We start from the raw sequence: 23,980 nt of genomic DNA on the forward strand, positions 1-23,980 counted from the left end.
TGCAGTTGGAACATAAGAAAAGCCAAACTTAATCTGACCAAGGTCCATTGAGCCCAGCATTCCTTTCTCCAGCAATGACCAGCCTGGGTCACAAGTGCCCCACAGATCCCAAAAAAATAAATCAAAATTTTCACAGTTCATTTCAAGGGATCAGCAATGGCTAATCATTTTAATGGGCTTTTTTCTCCAGGAACTTGCCAAAGCCTCTTTTCAACCTTGCTATGCTAATCACCTCTAGACCACATTCTATAGAAACAGATTCCACAGTTTAATTATGCATTGCATGGGAAAAGACTTTCTACAATTTGTTTTCAGTCTTTTAGTTGTTCGTTTCAACATAGTAACATAGTAGATGATGGCAGATAAAGACCAGTACAGTCCATCCAGTCTGCCCAACAAGATCAAATCATAGCATAAGGTCTGATGCAGTACTACATATGCATACTTGATCTTGATTTGTCCATGCCATTTTCAGGGCACAGACCATAGGAGTCTGCCCAGCACTGGTTTTGCTTTCCAGTTACTGGAGTTGCCATCTTATCACTGCTACGTTTGCTTGGTTCCATTTCTTCCATACAGGATTTCTTTGTGTTTAGCCCACACATTTTTTTAATGTCCTCTTGTTTTAGAGATGTTTGAAAGGTTAAACAATCATCCCCTATTTAACAATCATTCCCCGTAACTGTTCCACCCCACTAATGATGTTATAAACATCTATCATATCAACTCTTAGTTGTCTTTTTTCTTGGCTGAAGAGCCCTAACATGTTTCAAGTCTTCTTTTTTTAAGGAATGTATTCCATGCCCTTTACCATTTTTGGTGATCTTCTCTTAAGTTTTTTGAGTTCTGGCATATCCTTTATAAGATGGGGCAACCAGAACTGCACCAAGGACCTCTACAGAGGCATAATAATGTTATCAGATCTGTACTCCATCACTTTTTGAATACTACCTAACTTTGAGTTACTTTTGCAGGAACTGCAGCACACTGGGCTGAACATTTCAGTGTTGTCCAAATGACTCCAAGATCTATCTTTTCCTTTGGGTGGTGACTCCTAACTCAGAAACTCAGTGTGTACTTGTAGCTGGGATAATTTTTCCCTATGTTCATCCTTATTTTTATTGAAGTAGAATTGAAGTACAATAACTCTGCTAACTTCATGTTTTACTGACATTTATTTTTCTTGGGCATGGGAACAGAGTTGTAAGCTACTACATTAGGGTTAATATAGCTTATTATTTCTGGTTTAGCATCAGTTTAATCAAATTTTCAAACAGTATCAGAGTGCTAAGGAAACTGCATCAAATAAATCTAGAAACACCTACCTTTGTACCAGGAAGTCCACTAGAACCTGGCCTTCCAGATAAACCTGGAAGTCCTACAACACCACGTGAACCAGCTGGGCCTGAAATGCCAGCAGGACCTGGAGCACCCTGGTAATAAAACAGAGAACATTTAGAGAATATTTACCAGGCTAGAACATTATTTAAGGTCTGATTACTAAGGCTTTTCTCCCATTCTATGTCCATGTAAAAAAATTCTTGATGAATGAAGCTCTAAGCCTTAAATTAGGTCAATGTCCACAAAATCCTTATTTGGCAGTCTGATCTCTAGTGGTAGCACTGTGAGATTACCACTGAGAGTCACGAGTATTATGACCAAGAGTGACTGAGGATAACCGCTATTCTCACTAGACTACCAGGAACTTCAGTGAGAGCCAGAGATGAGATCAGAGGTGTGATTGGGGGGAGGTCTGTGGGGGGGGGGGGATTTTAGGGAAGCCTGATCTTGGGAGGGGAACAGTGAAGGGGCTTCATATTGTGTGGGGATGAGGGATCAGACGTTGAGGAATGGGATCATGCAGGAAGCTTGATATTGAAGAGGGAGTTGGTGGAAGATCAGATGCTTGGAGATTATCAGGTGAGGGGGCTTGATATTGCAGGGGGTGGGGGTTGGGAGGAGGATCTCATGCTGGAGGGTAATCATGGGAAGGGATTTCATGCTGTGGGATGACTAGGTGGCTGGTCTTAGCCTTTACACCTACCCCTTCAAGTAGGTATTTATGCCTACCTTGTGACAGGTGTAATTGATGGCATCTAGAATTGTTAATATCAACATATAAAATGAGGAATGCATATCAATATGTTAGATCCACCCAAGCAACTCTCTCTTGAACCCTAACCTTGCCTCTTTGCACTCTATGCACGGTGTAGATCACCACATGTAAATGACTGCTTTCTAGAATCTCTATTTGCACATGTAGGCAATCTACAAATATAAAAACTGCTGTTTACATGTGGGGATCCTTCTTAAATAACTTTATGAACAGCATTTTATGTACATACTCTGGCATATACACATGAAAAGCCGTTATAAAATTATCCCCATACTCAGCCGCTATACTTATAGATGAGTGGTTTAGTGTAGGACAGCCTTTTCTCAGTCCTAAATTTAACAACTTAGGTCAGCGGTTCCCAAACTGTGTGCCATAGTGCCTTGGTGCATCGCAGCAAACTCACAGGGGAACAGTGGCATATTTTAAGACTCCTTCCAAAACTGTGACTGGCTGGTGGGAATGCCCAAGCCTCACCAGCTGAAGTGGTCTGCTGCCTGAGGCCCAAGCTCCCTGACTTCTCCCATGTACTGATGCTACGAAAACACAGCTCCCTGATTTCCTTTTGAACCTGCTTGCTATCGAAAAAATAACATATCCCCATTATAACCCCCCCACAGCAACCTCCATCCTACACCTCCAGACACCCATAAAAGCTGACAATGTGGATCCACCATGAGGACAGATTTGCCTCCTAATTGTCCAAGGTCTAGCAACACTTACGTTACGCACACCTAAAAATAAAAATTATTTTTCGGACGTGCACCAAAAATGAAATTACAGCAAGAGCCATGTGGGCGGTAACTCTATTTTGGCACATGTTGGGCATGCATAGATGCTTACTCAGCTTAGTAAAAGGGCCCCTAAGTAAAGGTAAAAATAGCTTTCAGGCTTATTTTTGAAAGAGAAGGATGCCCATCTTTCGACACAAATCGCAAGATGGGCGTCCTTCTCGCAAGTTCGTCCAAATCAGCATAATATAAAGCTGATTTTTGGGCACCCTCAACTGCTTTCCATCACAGGGATGACCAAAGTTCACAGGGGCTTGTCGGCAGGGTAGCGAAGGCGGGACTGGGGCGTGATTAGGAGATGGGCGTCCTCGGACGATAATGGAAAAAAGAAGGGCGTCCCTAACGAGCATTTGGACGATTTTACTTGGTCCATTTTTTTTCATGACCAAGCCTCAAAAAGGTGCCCGAACTGACTAGATGACCACAGGAGGGAATCGGGGATCACCTCCCCTTACTCCCCCACTGGTCACTAACCTTCTCCCACCATAAAAAAAGGTTAAAAATACTTTTTTTGCCAGCCTCAAATGCCATAGTCAGGTCCATTGCAGCAGTATACAGGTCCCTGGAGCAGTTGTAATGGGTGCAGTGTACTTCAGGCAGGCGGACCCAGGTAGGGTTACCATTTTTTGTCCCCCAAAAAGGAGGACACTCGCCCCGCTCCTGTCACACCCTCACCCCGCCCCCCTGTCACACCCTCACTCCACCCCCTGTCACACCCTCGCTCCGCCCCGTCACTTTTTTCCCTCCCCCGTCACATACCCTGTCAACCCCCCCCCCCCTCACCTTATTACTGCCCTGGTGGTCTAGTGACCTCTTCAGGACAGGAAAGAGCCCCCACTTTCCTGCCCGGAGCGCTGCCCTGCATGCATCCTTCCTGTTGGTGATCCTCAGCGCCGATTCAAAATGGACACCGAGAGTTGAAGTGACCTCGCGAGACTTCAACTCCTGGTGGCCATTTTGAATCGGCGTCGAGGATCACTAACAGGAAGGATGCATGCAGGGCAGCGCTCCGGGCAGGAAAGAGGGGGCTCTTTCCTGCCCCGAAGGCGGAAGAGGTCACTAGACCACCAGGGCACTAGTAAGTAAGGGGAGGGGAGGCTAGCAATTTGCCCATTTGTCCGGACAAACGGGCAGATTGGCAAAACCCACCCGGGTAAATCCGGACGTATGGTAACCCTGTTCCTGTGTGGATAAGCTGATGGGACTAGAGTGAGTAAGTAAGTGAAAAAAACATGCAGTGCTTCTACAGCTCCTTCTAACCCGGGATAGTAGGACTGGGTTACACATGCAAGGAAGGACTTGTAGCCTTGCTTTTCTTAGGTAATCCAATGGGGACATTTCTTAGGGAATCCAGTGGGGAAATCAGAACCACAAGTCTCTTGCATGAAATGGGGTAAGCCCAGGAGTAGCAAGGGGGTCCAATGGCAGTTAGGAGAGCTGGCGCAGCCAAGTATTTCCAATGCAATATTTATTTAACCTTAAAAGCTCCCTTCCCTCTTCTGTAAGGTTGTTATAGAGCCCTCAGACCAAACCACTCAAAAAGCTTCTCAAAAATTCAACTAATGGTTTAACAGCTTTCAGAAAGCTCAGCTGCAGAAATGTTTTATCCTATAGATGTATACTATTTTTTTTCCTGAACTCAGGTTTGACACAGAACTTTCCTTTCCCTGGCTTCAAAACATTAGATCCTGGAATGCAATCCTTGAGAAACGAACGCAGACAGGGTTCAACTATTTCACCTCCTCAGTTATCTCCCCCCCTCCCCCCCCCCCCAAAAAAAAGACAAAGTAACCTGGCTGGTAGGTTTCCATATGAATGGAAATGAAGGTCCACAAACAAATGTACATTATTTATGTCTTACATGTATTTAAGAAATGCATCATGTTTGCCCGAGGGAATTTATGGCCAGAAATGTTTTCCTATCATTAATTGTAATTCCCTCCCCCTCCCCAGGATACAAATGTACTGAAAGGCACCCAAACCTTTTACCTTTTGGTGGGGTTTTCCTGCACTACTCCAGAGGCTCCCAAAGAAGGAGACCAGCTTAAGCCCAGAGAAGACAAGTTTCTTTTCCTTTCCTTTCCATTGCTTAGGGAAGTCAGAAGCAGGAAGACAGCAGCATAAGAGAGGAAGCCATTGACTACTGTCTTGGGATTTATTTATTATTATTTTTTAATTCCAGAATTAAAAAAAAAATTAGAAAAGCAAAAATCAACCCTGCTTCATGACATCAGCAGTGCAGAAGGCTGGTCCTCTCTCTCTCTCTCTCTCTCTCATCAGTGAATACAGCTTTCGGCTTTTTGTTTATTCTGGTCAGAAATTAGCAGCTGCCTGCTGAGGGGCAAGGATAGCTCATTCATTCAGAGGCCCCTACTAGTCAATGCTGCTATTTAACTGTCCCTGTGGAAGGCTGAGGGACTGGAAAGTTTACATTTATCACAGGAGTAAGGGGCCTGCCTGCAGGAGGAAGGACGGAGGATCTCATCAATCAGCAATCAGCTGACTGGGGCTGGCCACAGACGCTGCATGTCTCGTGCGTCTGTTTATACCATAGGGCAGGAGGACGGAGGGGAGGAGTCAGGACTCAGAGAAGAAACCCGGACAAACCCAGCAAATTGAGAAATCCGCCCGGACTCCCCACAGTGTCCTCAAAAAGAGGACATGTCCGGGGAAATCCAGACAAATGGTAACCCTAGACCCAGGCCCATCCCCCCTACCTGTTACACTTGTGGTGCTAAATGGGAGCCCTCCAAAACCCACCAGAAACCCACTGTACCCACATGTAGGTGCCCCCCTTCATCCCTAAGGGCTATGTTGTTGGTGTACAGTTGTGGGGAGTGGGTTTTGGGGGGGGTGGGGGGCTCAGCACCCAAGGTAAGGGAGCTATCCACCTGGGAGCAATTTCTGAAGTCCACTACAGTGCCCCCTAGGGTGCCCGGTTGGTATCCTGGCATGTCAGGGGGACCAGTGCACTATGAATGCTGGCTCCTCCCACAACCAAATGGCTTGGATTTGGTCATTTTTGAGATGGACGTCTTTGGTTTCCATTATCGCCGAAAACCGAGGACGACCATCTCAAAAACAAGCTAGGGACGACCATCTCTAAGGTCGACCTAAATTTCATGATTTGGGCGTGTCCGACCATATTATTGAAACAAAAGATGGACGTCCTGTGAGGACACCCTCATGAAAACTTGGGCACCCCGTTCAATTATGCCCCTCTTTGTTAGTCAAATTCTTAAAGTTTCAAACAAAGGAATAAAAAAGGAAGCAAGGATACCAAGGGTCTGTTTATTAAGTTACTACAGAGTAGCACACAGCCAGATTGGAGCCCAAATTAAGTGCTTGTGAAGTGCAGCTAGTGACAGCCAATGCACTAATGCCGACACAGCCCGTTAACTTTCAATGGGCTGTGTCAGTATTGCCATGCAGCTTTGTAAACAGGAGCGTAAATCACTGAAGCCCCTTAACTAATTATTTGGGATGCCTAGGTGTAGTTACACACATAACTACAAACTGGTGCCAGTTTAAGCCACTTAAGGATCAATTAGCACCCACTTACACAATTTAGGGGTCCTTTTATTAAGGTGCACTGAAAAATGGCCTTTGCTAGTGTAGGTGCATGTTTTGGATGTGCATAGGTCCATTTTTCAGCACAGCTGTAAAAAAGGTCTTTTTTTGGCCAAAAATGGATGTGTGGCAAAATAAAAATTGACGTGCATCCATTTTGGATCTGAGACCTTACCGCCATCCATTGACTTAACAATAAGGTCTCACGCGTTAACCGGGCGATAATCATCAGTGTGTACACTGATGATTACCACCCAGTTAGCGCCACGCATTGGAAAATAAAATACATTTTCCAACAGACATATTGGACGCATGTAAAAAATGGAATTACCGCTCGGCCCACGCAACATCTGGGCGGTAGTTCCAAATTGCCGTGCATTGGACGCATGTAGGTGCCTACGCAGCTTAGTAAAAGGGCCCCTAAGTTAGGAGGTATTCTATAACTTGTGTGTGCAATTTTATATGCAAGTTTCAAAATTGAACGCCCAAGTTTATAGTATTAGGGGGAAAGTGTTCCGTGTTAATTTTGAAAGAACTTAACATGTGGTAAGAAATTCTTTTAGGGGCAATGTCTCCAAATGGATTAATTTTGTGCACACTCCCCTAAATTCAATACACTTGCATGCCATATTTTACACTTAGGGCTAGATTGTATATATGGCGCCAAAACAAATTGATGCAAAAAAAAAGTGCTATTTTATAAGCTGAGCTTAAAGTTAGGCACAGTTTATAGAATAGTGCTTATACCCAGGAATTGTACATAATTTTAGGCATGGCCATTTGCACCTACTGAAATGTGGTGCAACTTAACAGGCCTAAATTAGGCACATATCCCCATTATTCTATAACAACGCATGTTAATTTTAGGAATGCCCTGTTACCCACATAACCTTCCCATTTCCGTGCCCACTTTATCAAATTAGGCATACATTTTAGGCATGGATCCCATATCTAAATTTGAATGCATAAATGCTAATTACAGTCTAATTACTGCCAATAATTGCTTGTTTAAAAGCCAATCTTTGGTGCAATTTATCTCATTATTCAATTAGATTGTGTGTAAAATTGGGCACATGCCCAAATTTGCATGCGCAGTTTTTGGCAACTTTTATAGAATTTGGGGGTTAGCATGCAAAGTTGCTCATGCAAGTTACTAAAGAAGATCAGTTGTGCATATAACAATCTAATAATGAGCTGAAAATTCATGTTAACTAGCAATAATTGGAATTAAGTAGTGTTAATTTGTGCTAATTGGCATTAATTAGCCGTTACTTGCACAACTGACCTTAGTCGATATTTTATAACATGTGCTTGCATAATCCAGAGCACCCAACTGCAATGGGGGTGTTGACTGGAAAGGGGCATGGGTGGGTCAGAGGCATCTTAAGGGCCTAACTGCTAAAGTTGGGCATGAGCTCTTACACTAAAGTTAGGCATGCCAATTCAGATTAATCTGGTATTCTAGTACATGCTAATCTACAAGTTAATGTACCTTAAGTTTATTAGGTACCCTATCCACCTTATTTTCGAAAGAGAAAGATGCCCATATTTCGACCCAAATCGGGAGATGGGCGTCTTTCTGCTGTGGGCGCCCAAATCGGTATAATCAAATGGCCATTTTGGGCGTCTTCAACTGCAATCTGTCGCGGAAACGGCCAAAGTTGATGGGGGCGTGTCGGACACGTGGTGAAGGCGGGACTGGGGCGTGTTTTTCGGCCGAGGAGACATGGGCGCCCTCAGCCAATAATCGAAAAATGAAAGACGCTTTTAGCGCAAATTTGGGTCACTTTTTTTGAACCCTTTTTTTTCACGAACAAGTCCCAAAAAAGTGCCCTAAATGACCAGATGACCACCAGAGGGAATCGGGGATGACCACCCCTGACTCCCCCAGTGGTCACTAACCCCCTCCCACCCAAAAAAAAAAAATACAACTTTAAAAACTTTTTTTCCAGCCTGTATGCCAGCCTCAAATGTCATACCCAGCTCCATCACAGCAGTATGCAGGTCATTGGAGCAGTTTTAGTGGGTGCATGCACTTCAGGCAGGCAGACCCAGGCCCATCCCCCCCTACCTGTTACACTTGTGGTGGTAAATGGGAGCCCTCTAAACCGATCCCAAAACTAAGTGTACCCACATCTAGGTGCCCCCCTTCAGCCATAAGTGCTATGGTAATGGTGTAGAGTTGTGGGCAGTGGGTTTGGGGGGGGGATTTGGGGGGCTCAACACCCAAGGGAAGGGAGCTATGGACTTCAGAGGTAGTTAACTTTTTTAAAAATTGTTAGAAGTGTCCCCTAGGGTGCCCGGTTGGTGTCCTGGCATATGAGGGGGACCAGTGCACTAGGAATCCTGGCCTGTCCCATGAACCAATGCCTTGGATTTGTTCGTTTTTGACCTGGATTCCTTCAGTTTCCATTATCTCTGAAAAATGAAACCGCCCAGCTCAAATCCCCACAAATCCGATGCATTTGGCTGGCACAAACCGTATTATCGGAAAAAAGATGGACATCCATTTTTTCCAAAAATACGGTTTGTCTCACCCCTTCACGTACCCATTCTCGGAGACAGACGCCCATGGAGATGGGCGTTCGCATTCGATTATGCCCCTCTCTGTCTACCAGGTAGAGATGGTACAGTGTAAGGAAATAGTCCTACATATATTTCTTTATTAATAGTTTAAATAATACGTCTTCTACTAACCGCTTCTCCGCGTTGACCTGGTGAACCGCTTTGACCTTGTGGACCTGGTTCACCCTTTGGACCAACACCTCCAGGGCCGCCTGGTGCACCAGCATGGCCAGCTGGGCCAGGGGGACCATCTTTGCCAGGACCTCCTGAAGGACCAGGTGGACCTGCATTACCCTGTAGAAAATTTGAAAAGAGGTTAAAATAGAATGAAGAAAACATAGTTAAAATCCAATTCATAACCAAACATATTACTGATTGCAATATTTTGTGTCCTTTTTATATTCCTGCTTATATTGTAAAATGTCAAGAAAGTTCTTTAAAAATAATGGGAGTTTTTAGCCCCTGACAGCCAAGGGCTGAATTAAGTCCTGATAGTCAATGCTGGGCCATGTCTGGACTCTAGCACTGAATTTCCGGGTGAGTGGCTGCACCAGGAATGTACATGGGTATTGCTGATATTTAGTTAGGTATGTGGGTATCAGCACTGAATATCTCCAAGCTCAGCCCTAACTCTTCCCCTGGGCTGCTGATAGAGCCATGATGGTCTCCACTGAAATTCAGCAGCACTGCCTACTTAAGGGCCACTGAATATTTGCAAATGGCCAGTTGAGCGTGATTTAACTGGGCTGTGAATACTGATCCCAAAATGATTAAATGACTGAAGGGGCATGTTTATCCAAGTGAATTAAGCAGGATTAGCATGCACTAATTCTAAGTGAAGGCCCGCAGTGATGGCTACCACACACTAAAACAGCCAGTACAATAAATATCCTGTAGTAACTGCCTAGAACAGGATAAGGCGGGGGCTAGGAAGGGTATGGGTGGAGATGGAGTATGAACTGCATATTGTAGCAGGTCCATAATAACTGTCAAATACACAGTTAGCGTGGGTGCAAATAACACTACCTCAAGAGGTGGCATTAGTTGGAGCAAGATGGCCGACGAGAGCAGACGTGTCTGAAAGCGCTCCGCACTTACCAGATCATTCGGCGGTGTTGCAGATTCCGACCCCTGAGCGATTATGGGGAAACGGAAAGGAAAAACCAGTGTGCCGGCCTCCTTGGCTCCTGGAAATGTTCCTGCTACTCGGCAGACGGTTCTGGAGCAGTTCGGGCTTCAGCCACTGGCCATGCGGTTACCAGCTTTGGATTGTTCCACTATTTCATCGGCGGGACACAACGTAGAGGCGATCTCTTTGAGCCCGCCAGCGACCACAGCGCCTCCACAACCCGGAAATAGTATGCAGTTGGCGAGGGATGTTGAGGGAATGCCCGAAGTGGAAAGAATCCCCCAACCCCAAGGAGGCCACGCCACAGCGTTCTCCCCAGTGGTGAGTGAAACAGAACAACAGAGGGGTATGAGTACATCTACCCCCACTCCAATGGGCTCTATCCCGGTGATGCTGGATGTGAGAAGACCGACTGTGGTAACTTTAGAGAATCTATGGGATGTTATTCAGGGAATGAATTCTCTACTCTCAAAGGTAACTAATTCCTTTACTGAAGATTTGTTTAAATTGAAACAGTCTCAAAAACAACTGACTGAGAAAACTCAGAGTCAAGAAGTTCAAATGGAGTCTTTAAGGACTGAACTTTCTAATCTTCAGAATTTTGCTGGGGTTGTCGTTAAGGATAGAGAAATCCTGGTAAGAAGGCTAGAGTTCCTCGATAATCAGGGGAGAAAGAATAATCTACGATTCATTAGCTTTCCTAAATCACCATTGATCCCAGCTCTGGATATGCTTCGTAAATATTTCAAAGAAATTTTAGGAGTTCCAATAGAGAGGTTCCCCCCTATTGTACGAACCCTGTATATAACTGGGAGAAAATTAAACCCTCTGAGCCCTCAATAACAACCTGAGATGAATTTGACAGAATTTCTGGAAAATTCTATGGACTTAGTGTCGGAAAGGACTACCCTTATAGTTTCCTTTGCACTTGAAATGGATAAGATGAATATTTTCAAACTGTATTTTAAGCATTTGAATGACAAATTTCTCGGGGGTACCGTTAGAATTTATCCTGATTTGAACAAGGACACTCAGGCCCGTCGGTGAGAATTCTTGAGTTTAAAGCCAAGAGTTCTTGCAATAGGGGGAGTCTTTAAGTTAATTTTTCCTTGTCGTTGTATTTTGTCCTTGAATACTGTGAATTATATGTTTACGGAACCCTCAAAAATGAAAGATTTCTTAATTGCCAAAGAAAGTAGTCAAGGACTTTCCCAGAACTCCCAATAGAGTGAAAATACGCTGATGTACTCCGGCTGATGATATCCGCATGTCCCTGCTTAATATTTGTTCTTTTTCTTCTTTTTTGTAGTATAATTATTCCTTGTATCTTGCTCATATATAGTGGTCTAAATAATGGGTTATTTTTCCTATGTTAGAATTGTGATCTAATTTTGTTTCCATATCTTACATTTATGTAATAGATGTATCTAAATTTTAAATGCAAATAAAAAAAAAAAAGAGGTGGCATTAGTTGAATTCGTGTGGATCTCGCTTGAAAGGAACATGTGGTGGGGAAGTGGAAACTTTAGGGAGATTGCTGGACACCCTGCAATAATTAGTGCAAAGCCTTTGCATTTAGTGCATGTTAATTTTGACTCAAAGTGCCAAAATCTACTACACTTTAGGAAATCAGCACAAGATTTATAACATTCTATAGTTGTAAAATTAGTAATAAACTTACATTATTCCCAGGTGGACCAGGCAAGCCACGAGCACCAGGGAATCCAGCTCCTCCCTATGGTATAAAAACAGTTGAATGATTTACTTAAAAATGGAAAGAATAGATAACAATAGAGAATGATAACCTCAACCATTTCTGTTCCTTGTAACGAAACCTCAGAACTGGTATAGTCTGTAAGATGAATAGAATGTCCAAACTAAAAGTGAAGCACAAACACTTTCGGTAATCTCTCACAGATTCTTATTCTTATTATTACTATTACCCCTAATATTGAGCCTGTGGCAGTCAGCTGGATATTAAGTGCTGGAACTTGCCTGGATTCCTGCACTGAATATCTGGGTATGTCCGATTACCGGCACTTGTCTAGGTACCAGCAGATAATCGGCCTGTTATCTAGATAAATGCCTGGATAAAGTTAGGCCAGCAAAACCAGTAGTGCATGTTAAATTGTGTGTGCGGCCAATATATACATGGTATTCAATTGAGTAATGAGCTAATTAGTGATGATAATTGGCTGATTAAATCCAATTATCATCAATAATGGACAATAATTGGAATTAACGTTAATTCCAACATGCAGTTGAAAAGTGGGAGCAGCCATGGGAATAATGTAGGTGTGTTGAGGGTGTAAATCAAATTTACACGCATTGTTTTAGAATTCAAGTGAACGCACATGCATTTAGGCGCGGGCATTTACCCCAGGTTTTCAGTGTTTAAATGGTTGTGCATAGTTGTACGTGCATTCCCCTGGCCTATGCACTATTCTATAAACTGCATCTTACTGTAGACCAGAAATGCAAATGGCATAGATTCATCCCAGTTGATGCATTTTCTGCCCTGATTAAATGAGTGGAGTTCATGTATAAATCAAATAGCTTTGTTTATTCTTATTCTAAAATTTGTATTTAAAAGCTTCAGCTGAGGTGCTGTAAAATGTCACTCAGAAGTGCATATTCTTACCAATGAAGATTTTAAAACTAATTACACTGAAGAGAATTTGTAATAAAACTTGGTTAATATCTAGCAAAATATTAATTCAGTGCATTGCTATGAAGAAGCATACCGCTACTTGGAATTCTGTCCTAAATCATGAAAACTTTGCACCTATGACACCGTCTATAATGTGAGCTAAGATATGAACATTCATATTTAAAAACATTTCACCAATGTTAATTCATGTAGGGATAAAGATTTCTGGTTACTGTAAACTGGAGCATACATTACATTCATACCAAACCAGAAGAATGTATGTGGCCCCATCGTTTATGTTCTATGATAAAATGAGTTAGGAGGATGTTTAATTTTCAATGTGTGTCCATTTTGAATATTTAAATAAGACAGCTGATTAAGTATTAGAATAGAGAATATATGGGGTCCTTTTAAAAAGGCACACTGAAAAATGGACTGCGGTAATGTAGACTTGTGTTTTGGGCACACGCAGATCCATTTTTCAGTGCACCCGTAAAAAAGGCCTTTGTTAATTTTTGGCAAAAATGGACGTGCGGCAAAATCAAAATTGGTGTGCATCCATTTTGGGTCTGAGACCTTACCGCCACTCATTCACCTAGTGGTACGGTCTCTCGCATTAACTGTGTGGTAATCGCTTACGCGCGTCAAGTCAGAGTTACTGCCCAATTTTTGACGCATGCCAGAAAATAAAATATATTTTCTGGCATGGTTAGCAGATGCGCATAAGAAATGAAATTACCACATGGGAAGTGCAGTAGCCGGGTGGTAACTCTGAATTGGCGCATGTTGGGCGCGTGTAGGCGCCTTCGCGGCTTAGTAAAAGACCCCATAATGCCATGCAAACAAGAATGCCAGAGTCACAAAGAGAATGATTTTTTTTTTTAAGAATTGATGTCAAGTTACTCAATCAGGTTCTCTTGAAAGGAGGGTAGATTTATAACTGATTACCTAACTTGTTTGGCAGGTATGAATGTAACTTTTGCAAGTTTTTTTTAAAGTAAAAATATATAAAAGCAGACACATGGAGGATAATTCTATAAAGGGGTGCCTATTTGGATCCAATTTCTGTAAAGAAGAGTGGCAAAACCAGACATATACACATGTAAGCACCTACACCAGCAATACTGCTTCTTTAGATGCTCATCTTTAGAGTCAAGCAATACATACTAGATTCTATAAATGGCATCTAAAAAATAGGTGCCAAAAATTGCACTTAGCTCTATTCTATAACCCATGCTTATAGTTAGGCATGGTTTATAGAATAGCGCTTAGCAACGGGAACCGTGACTACATTTAGGCATGACCATTTATGCCAATGAAGACCTGGTGTAAATTCCCACATGTAAATTAGACATGGATCCCGCTGCCCAATTATCGGCACTGATTGACTTGTTAATCAATTAAGTTGACCGTGCAAATTGAACATGTGTCCAAATTTGCGTACACAACTCATAGATAGATGCATACTTGGCATTGACCCTTCTAACCTTCCCCCTATCAGTCCCTATTTTCTGTCCAACTTTGTTAACTGCCAAATCTGTGACCAGGCCACACTCTGGAATTCTTCCCTTCAATCTTTCATATCAACCCATATCCCTGTTCATACCAAAATTGTTAAACCTTCTCATAAAACCTGTTATACACCCTATCATAAGACCCTTAAAAGACAGCTCTGGAAACCTGAATGATCATGGGGATGAACCCACGCTCTCCACGACTGACACCGCTATCTGGAAATATTACGTTACTATCATTCCCATCTAATCAGTTCCTGACAGAAACATTGCTCTGGCATCATTTCATACACAACTAACTGCCAGAAACAATTTTTTATGTAACATCTCAACTGAGTGCCATCACACCTAAATGTAGGTACCCTGACTCCTTGTTAGCATTAGACTTCACTCAATTCTTCTCAGAAAAGATAGATGTTTTAAGATCCTGCTTTCCTCCCTCCCCTCCCCTCTCCCCTCACCTCCTTCATTCCTTTCACTCCCTCAGACCATTCCTACCATTCCCCTAGATTTTACAGGTATATCCTCTTGGTCTATGTTTATCCTTTCTTAGCTTACAGTCCTAGAACAATTATTTACCTCAATGTGGAAAACCACCTGCCCCTTGGACGTTATTCTATCTCCCTGGCTAAGTATCAGCTCTCACTTCACTGACTTTTGACGCTCATCCTTTCAATGATTTCTAATCACCTTCTTACAGGTGTGGTTTCTTCTTCCTGGAAGACAGCTGTCATGTGAACTATTCTGAAGAAACCTAACATTGACTCCACTTCAGTCTCAAATTATAGACCAGTCTCCAATATCTCATTTCCATCAAACATAGTAACATACATAGTAACATAGTAGATGACGGCAGAAAAAACCTGCACGGTCCATCCAGTCTGCCCAACAAGATAACTCATTTGTGCTACTTTTTGTGTATACCCTACTTTGATTTGTACCTGTGCTCTTCAGGGCACAGATCGTATAAGTCTGCCCAGCACTATCCCCGCCTCTCAACCACCAGCCCCGCCTCCCAACCACCGGCTCTGGCACAGACTATATAAGTCTGCCCAGCACTATCTCCGCCTCCCACCACCAGCCCCACCTCCCGCCACCGGCTCTGGTACAGATCGCATAAGTTTGCACAGCACTATCCCTGCCTCCCACCACCGGCTCTGGCACAGACCGTATAAGTCTGCCCAGCACTATCCTCGCCTCCCAACCACCAGTCCCGTCTCCCACCACCGGCTCTGGCACAGACTGTATAAGTCTGCTCAGCACTATCCTTGCCTCCCAACCGCCAGCCCCGCCTCCCATCACCGGCTCTGCCACCGGATCTCGACTAAGCTCCTGAGGATCCATTCCTTCTGCACAGGATTCCTTTATGCTTATCCCACGCATGTTTGAATTCCGTTACCGTTTTCATTTCCACCACCTCCTGTGGGAGGGCATTCCAAGCATCCACTACTCTCTCCGTGAAAAAATACTTTCTTTTTTTTTTTTTTTTAAAGGTATCCAACGCAGAAGTTACCAGATCTAGTTTACTCACAATTGGAGTTACCACAGAAGTTAACGTCTGTATCGCTGCCCAGATAGTGTCCAAAGTTACCGCCTCGGGTAATCTGAAAAGACTAATATAGTTGTCCAACAGGATTTAAAGACTTTGAAAGAGAAATCTGATATGCTTATTAAGGATAAGATGGCAATTCATCGAAAGATAGAATACTTTGAGAACTTTAATAGACGTTTAAATTTAAGATTTTTGAATTTCCCTGTTTCCCCTGAAATTAATGTGAAGGATCTGTTTAAAAAATTTCTTATGGAAAATCTTCTATACTCCCCAGATTTGATTCCTCCAATTAATAAAATATATTACTTACCAGATTTGAAAAGGGGAGAAAAATTGAAGACTTCAGGAGATTTACAAAATCTAACAGCCTTCTTAGAACAATCAACTACTGAAATTCTAACTAGAAAAACTATGCTTGTTTCATTAGTTTTTGAACAAGATGTGAATGCCATTTTGAAAATGTACTTCAGAAACTCAACTAAAATGTTTTTTGGAGAAAAGATATGGATATATCCAGATGTGGTGAAGACCACACAAGATCGAAGAAAAGCTTTTTTAGCTTATAGAGAAGAAACTCGATTGCTAGGGGCAAGATTTATTTTGTCATACCCTTGTAAATGCATGATAAATTACTTAGATAAATAATATGTGTTTTTTGAACCAGAACAACTGAAAGTCTTTTTAGAGATGAAAAAAATAACCAGATAATCTCCGAATAATGAAAAGATCAGGATTAATAATAATAATAATTGTGGAAGCTATCCAGGCCATATTTATTAGATATTTGTTTTCCACATGATTGTTCCATCATTTATGTTTAGCCCCCTCCTTTTTACTTTGTTGGTGGTCTAGGAAAGAACTTGTATGAGAGGAGAGTTAAAACTTTATTTCCTATTAAATATTATATGTGTTCTGCTTTTCCTGAACAAGATTTAATGCTTGTATAAAATTGTTGAAATTATAAATAAAAAAATAAAAAAAAAATACTTCCTGACATTTTTTTTGAGTCTGCCCCCCTTCAATCTCATTTCATGTCCTCTCGTTCTACCGCCTTCGCATCTCCGGAAAAGGTTCGCTTGCGGATTAATACCTTTCAAATATTTGAACGTCTGTATCATATCACCCCTGTTTCTCCTTTCCTCCAGAGTATACATGTTTAGTTCAGCAAGTCTGTCCTCATACGTCTTGTAACGCAAATCCCATACCATTCTTGTATGTCCTCAAATAGCTTTCACAAAGTATTGAATCTCCCCCTTGCCTACATCCTTTTCAGTCAGGTTTCCGCCGTGGCCATTCCATGAAAACTATTATGACAGCCCTTCTGAAAGATCTCTACACCACTCTAGACTGCAGTCACTTCATTTTGTTTCCTGGGGCCTAAGTGCTGCCTTTGATCTTGTGAGCCATTCTCTCCTTCTGCCTAGACTTGCCTCCCTAGGAATTTCTGGCTCAGTTTTATCCTGGTTCTCTTCTTTTCTTAATGGCTGTACTTTCTCCATAATCCTCTGTAATTCTTCTTCCTCCCTCAGGGCTCTCTTCTTTCTCCATCCTTTTCATCATTTTCTTAAGCCCTTTAGTAACCTTGATCCTATCCACTGCTATAAAATTCTACATTTACACAGATGATATCCTACTCGTCTTTCCCAAGAATCCTTTTAAGTTTGACCTCTCTCCTCTTAGTTAAAATTGATCAATGGTTAAGTCACTCACTGTCTAGTTCTCAACCCTTCTAAACCTACTGCCCTTTAGATCACAGGTTGATTGTCCTCTCCCACTCAAGTTCCTTCATTACAGGGCACCCCTCTTCAATTAGTAGAATCCCTCAAGTATCTTGGCGTAATTCTGGACTCATACCTGACTTTTTATCCTCATATTTCTGCTACAGTCAAAAGCTATTTCTCTTTTTTCTGCTTCATCCAGCCCCCCTGTTCCTACTTAGATGATTCTTCCTGTGCAACCCTTCTTTGCTCTCTAGTCTTCACACATCTGGATTATTTTTATTTATTTATTTATTTATCTTTATTATTTATTTATTGCATTTGTATCCCACATTTTCCCACCTCTTTGCAGGCTCAATGTGGCTTACAATACATCATGAATAGTGGAAATGAGAAGAGAATAGACATTTGGTGTTACAGAAGGATTTTGGGTTGCATGGTAACGGAATACATGATAGTAATATAATAGAAGACATTATTGACATTTCTGGATATATGTGGGAGTTTCACATGTTTTGGTCTTTGTGGTATGTCTTGTCGAAGAGATGGGTCTTTAGTAGTTTATGGAAGTTGGTCAGTTCATAAGTCGCTTTTAGGTTACGTAGCAGTACGTTCCAGAATTGCAATATTATCTATTCTAGCCTCCCAAAAGTGTTTCTTAGGTGTCTCCAAACAGTACAAAATACCACTATTCATTTACTTTCACATGCTCGTGGATCAGATCATATCACCCCTTTGCTGGCTTCCCACCACTGGCTTTCTATTTCTTACCAAATTCAATTCAACATTCTGACTCTAGCACATAAAGTATTACACTTAAGTATCCTTTCTTATCTTTCAGCCTTCATTTCCTCCTACATCCCAACTAGAGTTCTTCAATCATCTCTTTCATCATGACTAGTTTTGCCCCCTGTGCCCCTGTGCAATGCTCGCGCCTTGAGTTAACTCGCCACTCTATTTTTTTCTGCGCCGCTCCTACCCTATGAAATGCTTTCCTAGCAGATCTCCAATCTGAACAATCTTATCCCCATTTTAGATCTTTCTTAAAAACCTATTTGTTTACCCAAACATTTCCTTCCTATCCTTGCCCCTAAGGGGTTTTCATTGCCGTCTGCCCTGGAAGAATCAATTCTGCTCTACTTGCTCTTTCCTTTGAGACATTTTATAGAGTTCCTTTCCGTCTGATTGTCTAATTAGTTGTACACTGCACTGATTATGCCGAAGGGTGGTATATCAAATTAAACTAATCCAGGGGTATGTGCATAACTTATAGTTACGTATATGTTAGCTCCATCCATGCTCCACCCAGACTCCACCCATGTGAATGCTACGTGCAAAAGTGTTAATATGCACATGTAAATGACTAGAATAGCTGAATTTACATGTGTACATAACACTTATGGGTCCTTTTACTAAAGTGTGCTGAAAAATGGCCTGCGCTAGTGTAGGCACGTCTTTTGGATGCACGCAGATCTATTTTTCAGCGCGCCTGTAAAAAAGGCCTTTTTTGGCCGAAAATGGACATGCAGCAAAATTAAAATTGGCACATGTCCATTTTGGGTCTGAGACCTTACCATCACTCATTGATTTAGCGGTAAGGTCTCTCACGTTAACCAGGTGGTAATCATCAGCGCATGTACAATGCCGATTACTGCCCGATTAGTGCAGTAATTAAATTTAATTGGACATTGCATGTGTAAATATAGGTGCAGGATCCATGCCTAAATTTTACTTGTGATTGGAAAAAGAGGGCATGGAAATGAGAGGGACATGGGCAGAACAGGCACGTTCCCAGCATTTACACACTTTGTTATAAAGTGGGTATGTGCCTAATTTAGGCATGTATATTTCAGGGGCGTAGCCAGACCTCGCCAGGAGCAGGGGCCACAGCCCTAGGTGGGGGGGGGGCACTGTTTAGCCCCCCCGCTGCCACCCCCTAGTTGACGCCGACGCCACATTGCACCCCTTCCCGCCGACCCCCTATGAACCCCCCTCCCACCAATCCCCTTGAACCACCCTCCCGCCATCAACCCTCCCTAGCTGTCGCCGCCTGCCCCGCCACTTCAGGTAGCTTGTTGTTTGCTCACCCCGCCAGCCGAAGAGAATCTAGTTCTTCAGCGCCGGAGTAGCGCCTTCATTCAATGAAGTTCCTGGCGTGATCAGCTGTTTCTGACGCCGTACGACACGTAAGGCATCAGAAACAGTTGATCACGCCAGGAACTTCATTGAATGAAAGCGCTACTCCGGCACTGAAGAACTAGATTATCTTCGGCTGGCGGGGTGAGCAAACAACAAGGTACCTGAAGCGGCGGGGCGGGCGGCGATGGTGCGGGAGGGTTGGTGGCGGGAGGGGGGTTCAAGGGGATCGTCGGGAGGTGGCCAGGGCCAAATGTACGGGGACCCAGGCCCCCTCAGGCCCCACGTAGCTACGCCACTGGTATATTTGCACCACCTTTCAGATGGTGCAAATGGCAATGCCTAAAGTTAGAGTAATTCTTAACTGATAGACCTCAGCAGCACCACTCTGAGCTCTCAAACGTTCATTGCTCTATGCTTTACGTGCTCATTCTTCATTGGTTTTTAATTTAAATTCTACTCGATCATTTCCATTAGGATTTCAAAAAGAGTTTTTAACTTAAAGACTTAGCTTAATAACAGGCTTATTTTCAAAAGAGAAGGGCGCCCATCTTTCGACACAAATCGGGAGATGGGTGTTCTTCTCCCAGGGTCACCCAAATCGGCATAATTGAAAGCCGATTTTGGGCGTCCTCAACTGCTTCCCGTCGCGGGGACGACCAAAGTTCAAGGGGGCATGTCGGAAGCTTAGCGAAGGCGGGACTGGGGCGTGCTTAACACATGGGCGTCCTCGGCCGATAATGGAAAAAAGAAGGGCGTCCCTGACGAGCACTTGGGCGACTTTACTTGGTCCATTTTTTCTTGCAACCAAGACTCAAAAAGGTGCTTGAACTGACCAGATGACCACCGGACGGAATCGGGAAGACCTCAGGTCCTCCCCTTACTCCCCCAGTGGTCGCTAACCTCCTCCCACCCTCAAAACATTTTTTTAAATATTTTTTGCCAGTCTCAAATGTCATACTCAGCTCCCTGACAGCAGTGTGCAGGTCCCTGGAGCAGTTTAGTGGGTACTGCAGTGCACTTCAGACAGGCGACCCAGGCCCATACCCCCCTACCTGTTACGTTTGTGGAGGAAACAGCGAGCCCTCCAAAACCCACCACAAACCTGCTGTACCTACAAGTAGGTGCCCCCCTTCACCCCTTAGGGCTATGGTAGTGGTGTACAGTGGTGAGCAATGGGTTTTGGGGGGCTCAGCACACAAGGTAAGGGAGCTATGTACCAGGGAGCAATTTCTAAAGTCCACTGCAGTGCCCCCTAGGGTGCCCGGTTCGTGTCCTGGCATGTCAGGAGGACCAGTGCACTATGAATACTGGCTCCTCCCATGACCAAATGGCTTGGATTTGATCATTTCTGAGATGGGCGTCCTCGGTTTCCATTATCGCCGAAAATCGGGGCTGACCATCTCTAAGGACGAACATCTCTAAGGTTGACCTAAATTTCTCGATTTGGGCATCCACGACCATATTATCGAAATGAAAGATGGCCGGCCATCTTATTTCAATAATATGGGTGGACGTCCTGCGAGGACGTCCTCAGCAAAACTTGGGCGCCCAGTTTGATTATGCCCCTCCACATGTTCTTGAAGGACAAAAATCAGGAAGGCGGCTGTGTTATCCAACAACACGCACCTTGTTTCTCTTCATGACTTTATCAAGGATCTGCCCCTTATGCCGCAGACATCAAAGTCTCTACGAGTGAGCATGTAAAGCTTAGAGCAATGAATGTTTGAGAGCTCAGAGTGATGCTGCTGAGGTCTATTAGTTAAGAATTGCTCTATATTGTGAGTACATTCTCATCCTAAACAGTGGTGGACATTTGGAGCACTATGTAAATATCTATTTGGGATACTGACTACAGCCTGGTTTGTAGGTATGTACCTAAAGTTATGCATGACTCCCGGGCATAAGTGCTATTCTATAAACTGCACTTAACTTTAAGCATGGTTTATAGAATAGCATTCTTTAGTGCCAATTATTCTGGCATCATATATAGAATCTAGCCCAATATGCACAAATTGGAAACCCAGTGCATGGAAATCTATATCATGCATATTCATTGTGTTAATCCTATATACCTGATTAGATAGGTATGCCTTCAAGAGAGGGCAATGGAGTACTGAACTAGCCTACTTCTTTCACCCTTCTTTGATTGGTCAACACAATAGTGACAAATTTATTGAAAACTTGCAAGAATAAATAGATAGTGTATAATTACTTACTGGAGATCCTGGGCTACCACGTTCACCTTTTGATCCTGGCGCACCAGCTGGACCCTAAAATGCAAAAATAATGTAATAATATTTTATTGAAAATAATTAACATAGTAACCATTAGGACAATATGTATAGTTGATTAGCAAATGAGATGGTTCCTAGCTATGAAATCACATGTAATTTGTACCTGGATGATTTAGTTCATGTTAAATACATATTTGAATTTTTAAAATACCGAAATTTGGAAAGAGAATGAGAAAAATGCATTTGTCGCTTATAAAAATTGTAAAATTTTTGAAAGAAAAAGAGGAAGTGTTTCTCCTAAATAGGTAGTATGGGAAGCCCTGCTAATGTAAATGTTATTAATGCATTTTAAAGTAGAAACTCACTGTTGATCCAGGGCCACCTTGAGGACCAGCAGCTCCTGGAGATCCGGGTTCACCTCGTTCACCTGCGGAACCTTTTTCTCCTTTAGGACCACCTTCTCCGTTCTGTCCCTGTATTGAAAAATAGTTTAGAAGTTTTGGTTTAGTGAAAAGAGCAAGGCAAAAATGCTGAATATGGAACAATTGGAAGAATGGTCATGGCATTACTATCATAGGTAAGAGATTAATTAAAGGACACCAAGGTAAATTAGAATAAAACTCTTCCCCCCCCCCCCCCCCATTTATGTACTGAATTAAATGATTTTTCACACTTACAGGGGCTCCAGGGAAGCCAGCAGGGCCAGGAGGACCTATCTCACCTCGTTCACCCTATATGTGATAAAAGGAAGTGTTAATATGAAAATGCTAGAGATTTATCGTTCACAGGTAACATTATATGAATTTATATTGAATAGCTCATGTTGTTCAATACCACAATGTGTAAAATCAAATGAGTGATATTTTAAATCTTAAAAACTGTAAATTGAAAAGCATGAAAATAGCTTTTTTTTAATTTCAGGTTTTTGTTACCTTATTTAAGCTTTAACAGTAAAAAGACTTTTCTCTAATGACCCAAAATGAATGGGAGTTTTAGAATCTGAGAGAGCCTGTTAATCTCTATGGCCCTCTTTTACTAAATTGCATTAAAATGTTGCAGGTACAGTGCGGTAATGAGATAAATTAATGTGCAGTAACTGCATGATGTTGGCAGTGTTCTCAGCATCTTCCCATATAGCTTTTGCAGAGATAGGGATCTATTTACTAAAGTTTAGCATGTAGTAATGAACATTAGCATGCACTAAGTGTCATGAGACCTATAGGTATAAGATAAGATGTCCAGCATTTAGGGGTTAATTCTATACATGGCGCCAAAAAACTCAGTGCCTCAAAAAGCACTATTCTATAAACCATGCTTATATAATAGAATAGCACTTATGTCCGTGGATCTTACCTAACTTTAGATGTGGCCATTCACACCAAGTGAAACATGGTGCAAATGTATGTGCCTACATTGGGCGCATATCCCCTGTATTCTTTAACAATGTGTATAAATGCTAGGCACGCCCCCTTTCCACCTATGACCCTCCCATTTCCATGCACCTTGTGCCTAAATTTACATGTGTAAATTGTAATTAAACCTAATTAGTGCTAATAATTGCTTGTTACTGGCACTAATTAGTTTGTTATTCAATTAAATTGAGCGCACGCCAAAATCTGTGCGCGTAATTTTAGGCGACTTTTATATAAATAGGAGGTTAGTGTGCTCTAATTCCATGAGGGGCCCTTTTAGAAAGGTGTGCCAAAAATGGCCTGTAGTAGGGTAGGTGTGTGTATTGGACGCGTGCTGGACCATTTTTCCACTGCATCTGGAAAAAAGTTTTTTTTTGGGGGGGGGGGGCAGGAAATGGACATATGACAAAATTAAAACCAGCACACGTCTATTTGCTAATTCGATTTACTATTGACTTAGTGGTAAGGGCTCATGTGTTACCCATGCAGTAACCGTCCAGCACTTGCCAACTGCCGATTACCGCCAGGAACACTCCCATGGTTGAAAATTATTTTCTACCGTGGGTGTTCAGCACACGCCAAACTCTGAATTA

At 42.6% G+C, this 23,980-nt stretch overlaps 1 protein-coding gene across 1 annotated transcript in view; it reads right to left on the reverse strand.

Annotated features, from left to right (window-relative positions):
* COL3A1 (collagen type III alpha 1 chain) overlaps window positions 1–23,980 on the reverse strand; it is a 175,763-nt gene that overhangs the window by 29,208 nt on the left and 122,575 nt on the right. The window contains exons 35-40 of the mRNA XM_030210643.1: window positions 22,653–22,706; window positions 22,341–22,448; window positions 21,958–22,011; window positions 11,850–11,903; window positions 9,172–9,333; window positions 1,326–1,433 (exon numbers count right to left, since the gene is read on the reverse strand). Of these exons, the coding sequence (XP_030066503.1) occupies window positions 1,326–1,433; window positions 9,172–9,333; window positions 11,850–11,903; window positions 21,958–22,011; window positions 22,341–22,448; window positions 22,653–22,706 (540 nt within the window). The remainder of the gene's footprint in view (window positions 1–1,325; window positions 1,434–9,171; window positions 9,334–11,849; window positions 11,904–21,957; window positions 22,012–22,340; window positions 22,449–22,652; window positions 22,707–23,980) is intronic.

This window comes from Microcaecilia unicolor, chromosome 7 (genome assembly GCF_901765095.1).
Source record: "Microcaecilia unicolor chromosome 7, aMicUni1.1, whole genome shotgun sequence".
Lineage (NCBI taxonomy): Eukaryota > Metazoa > Chordata > Amphibia > Gymnophiona > Siphonopidae > Microcaecilia > Microcaecilia unicolor.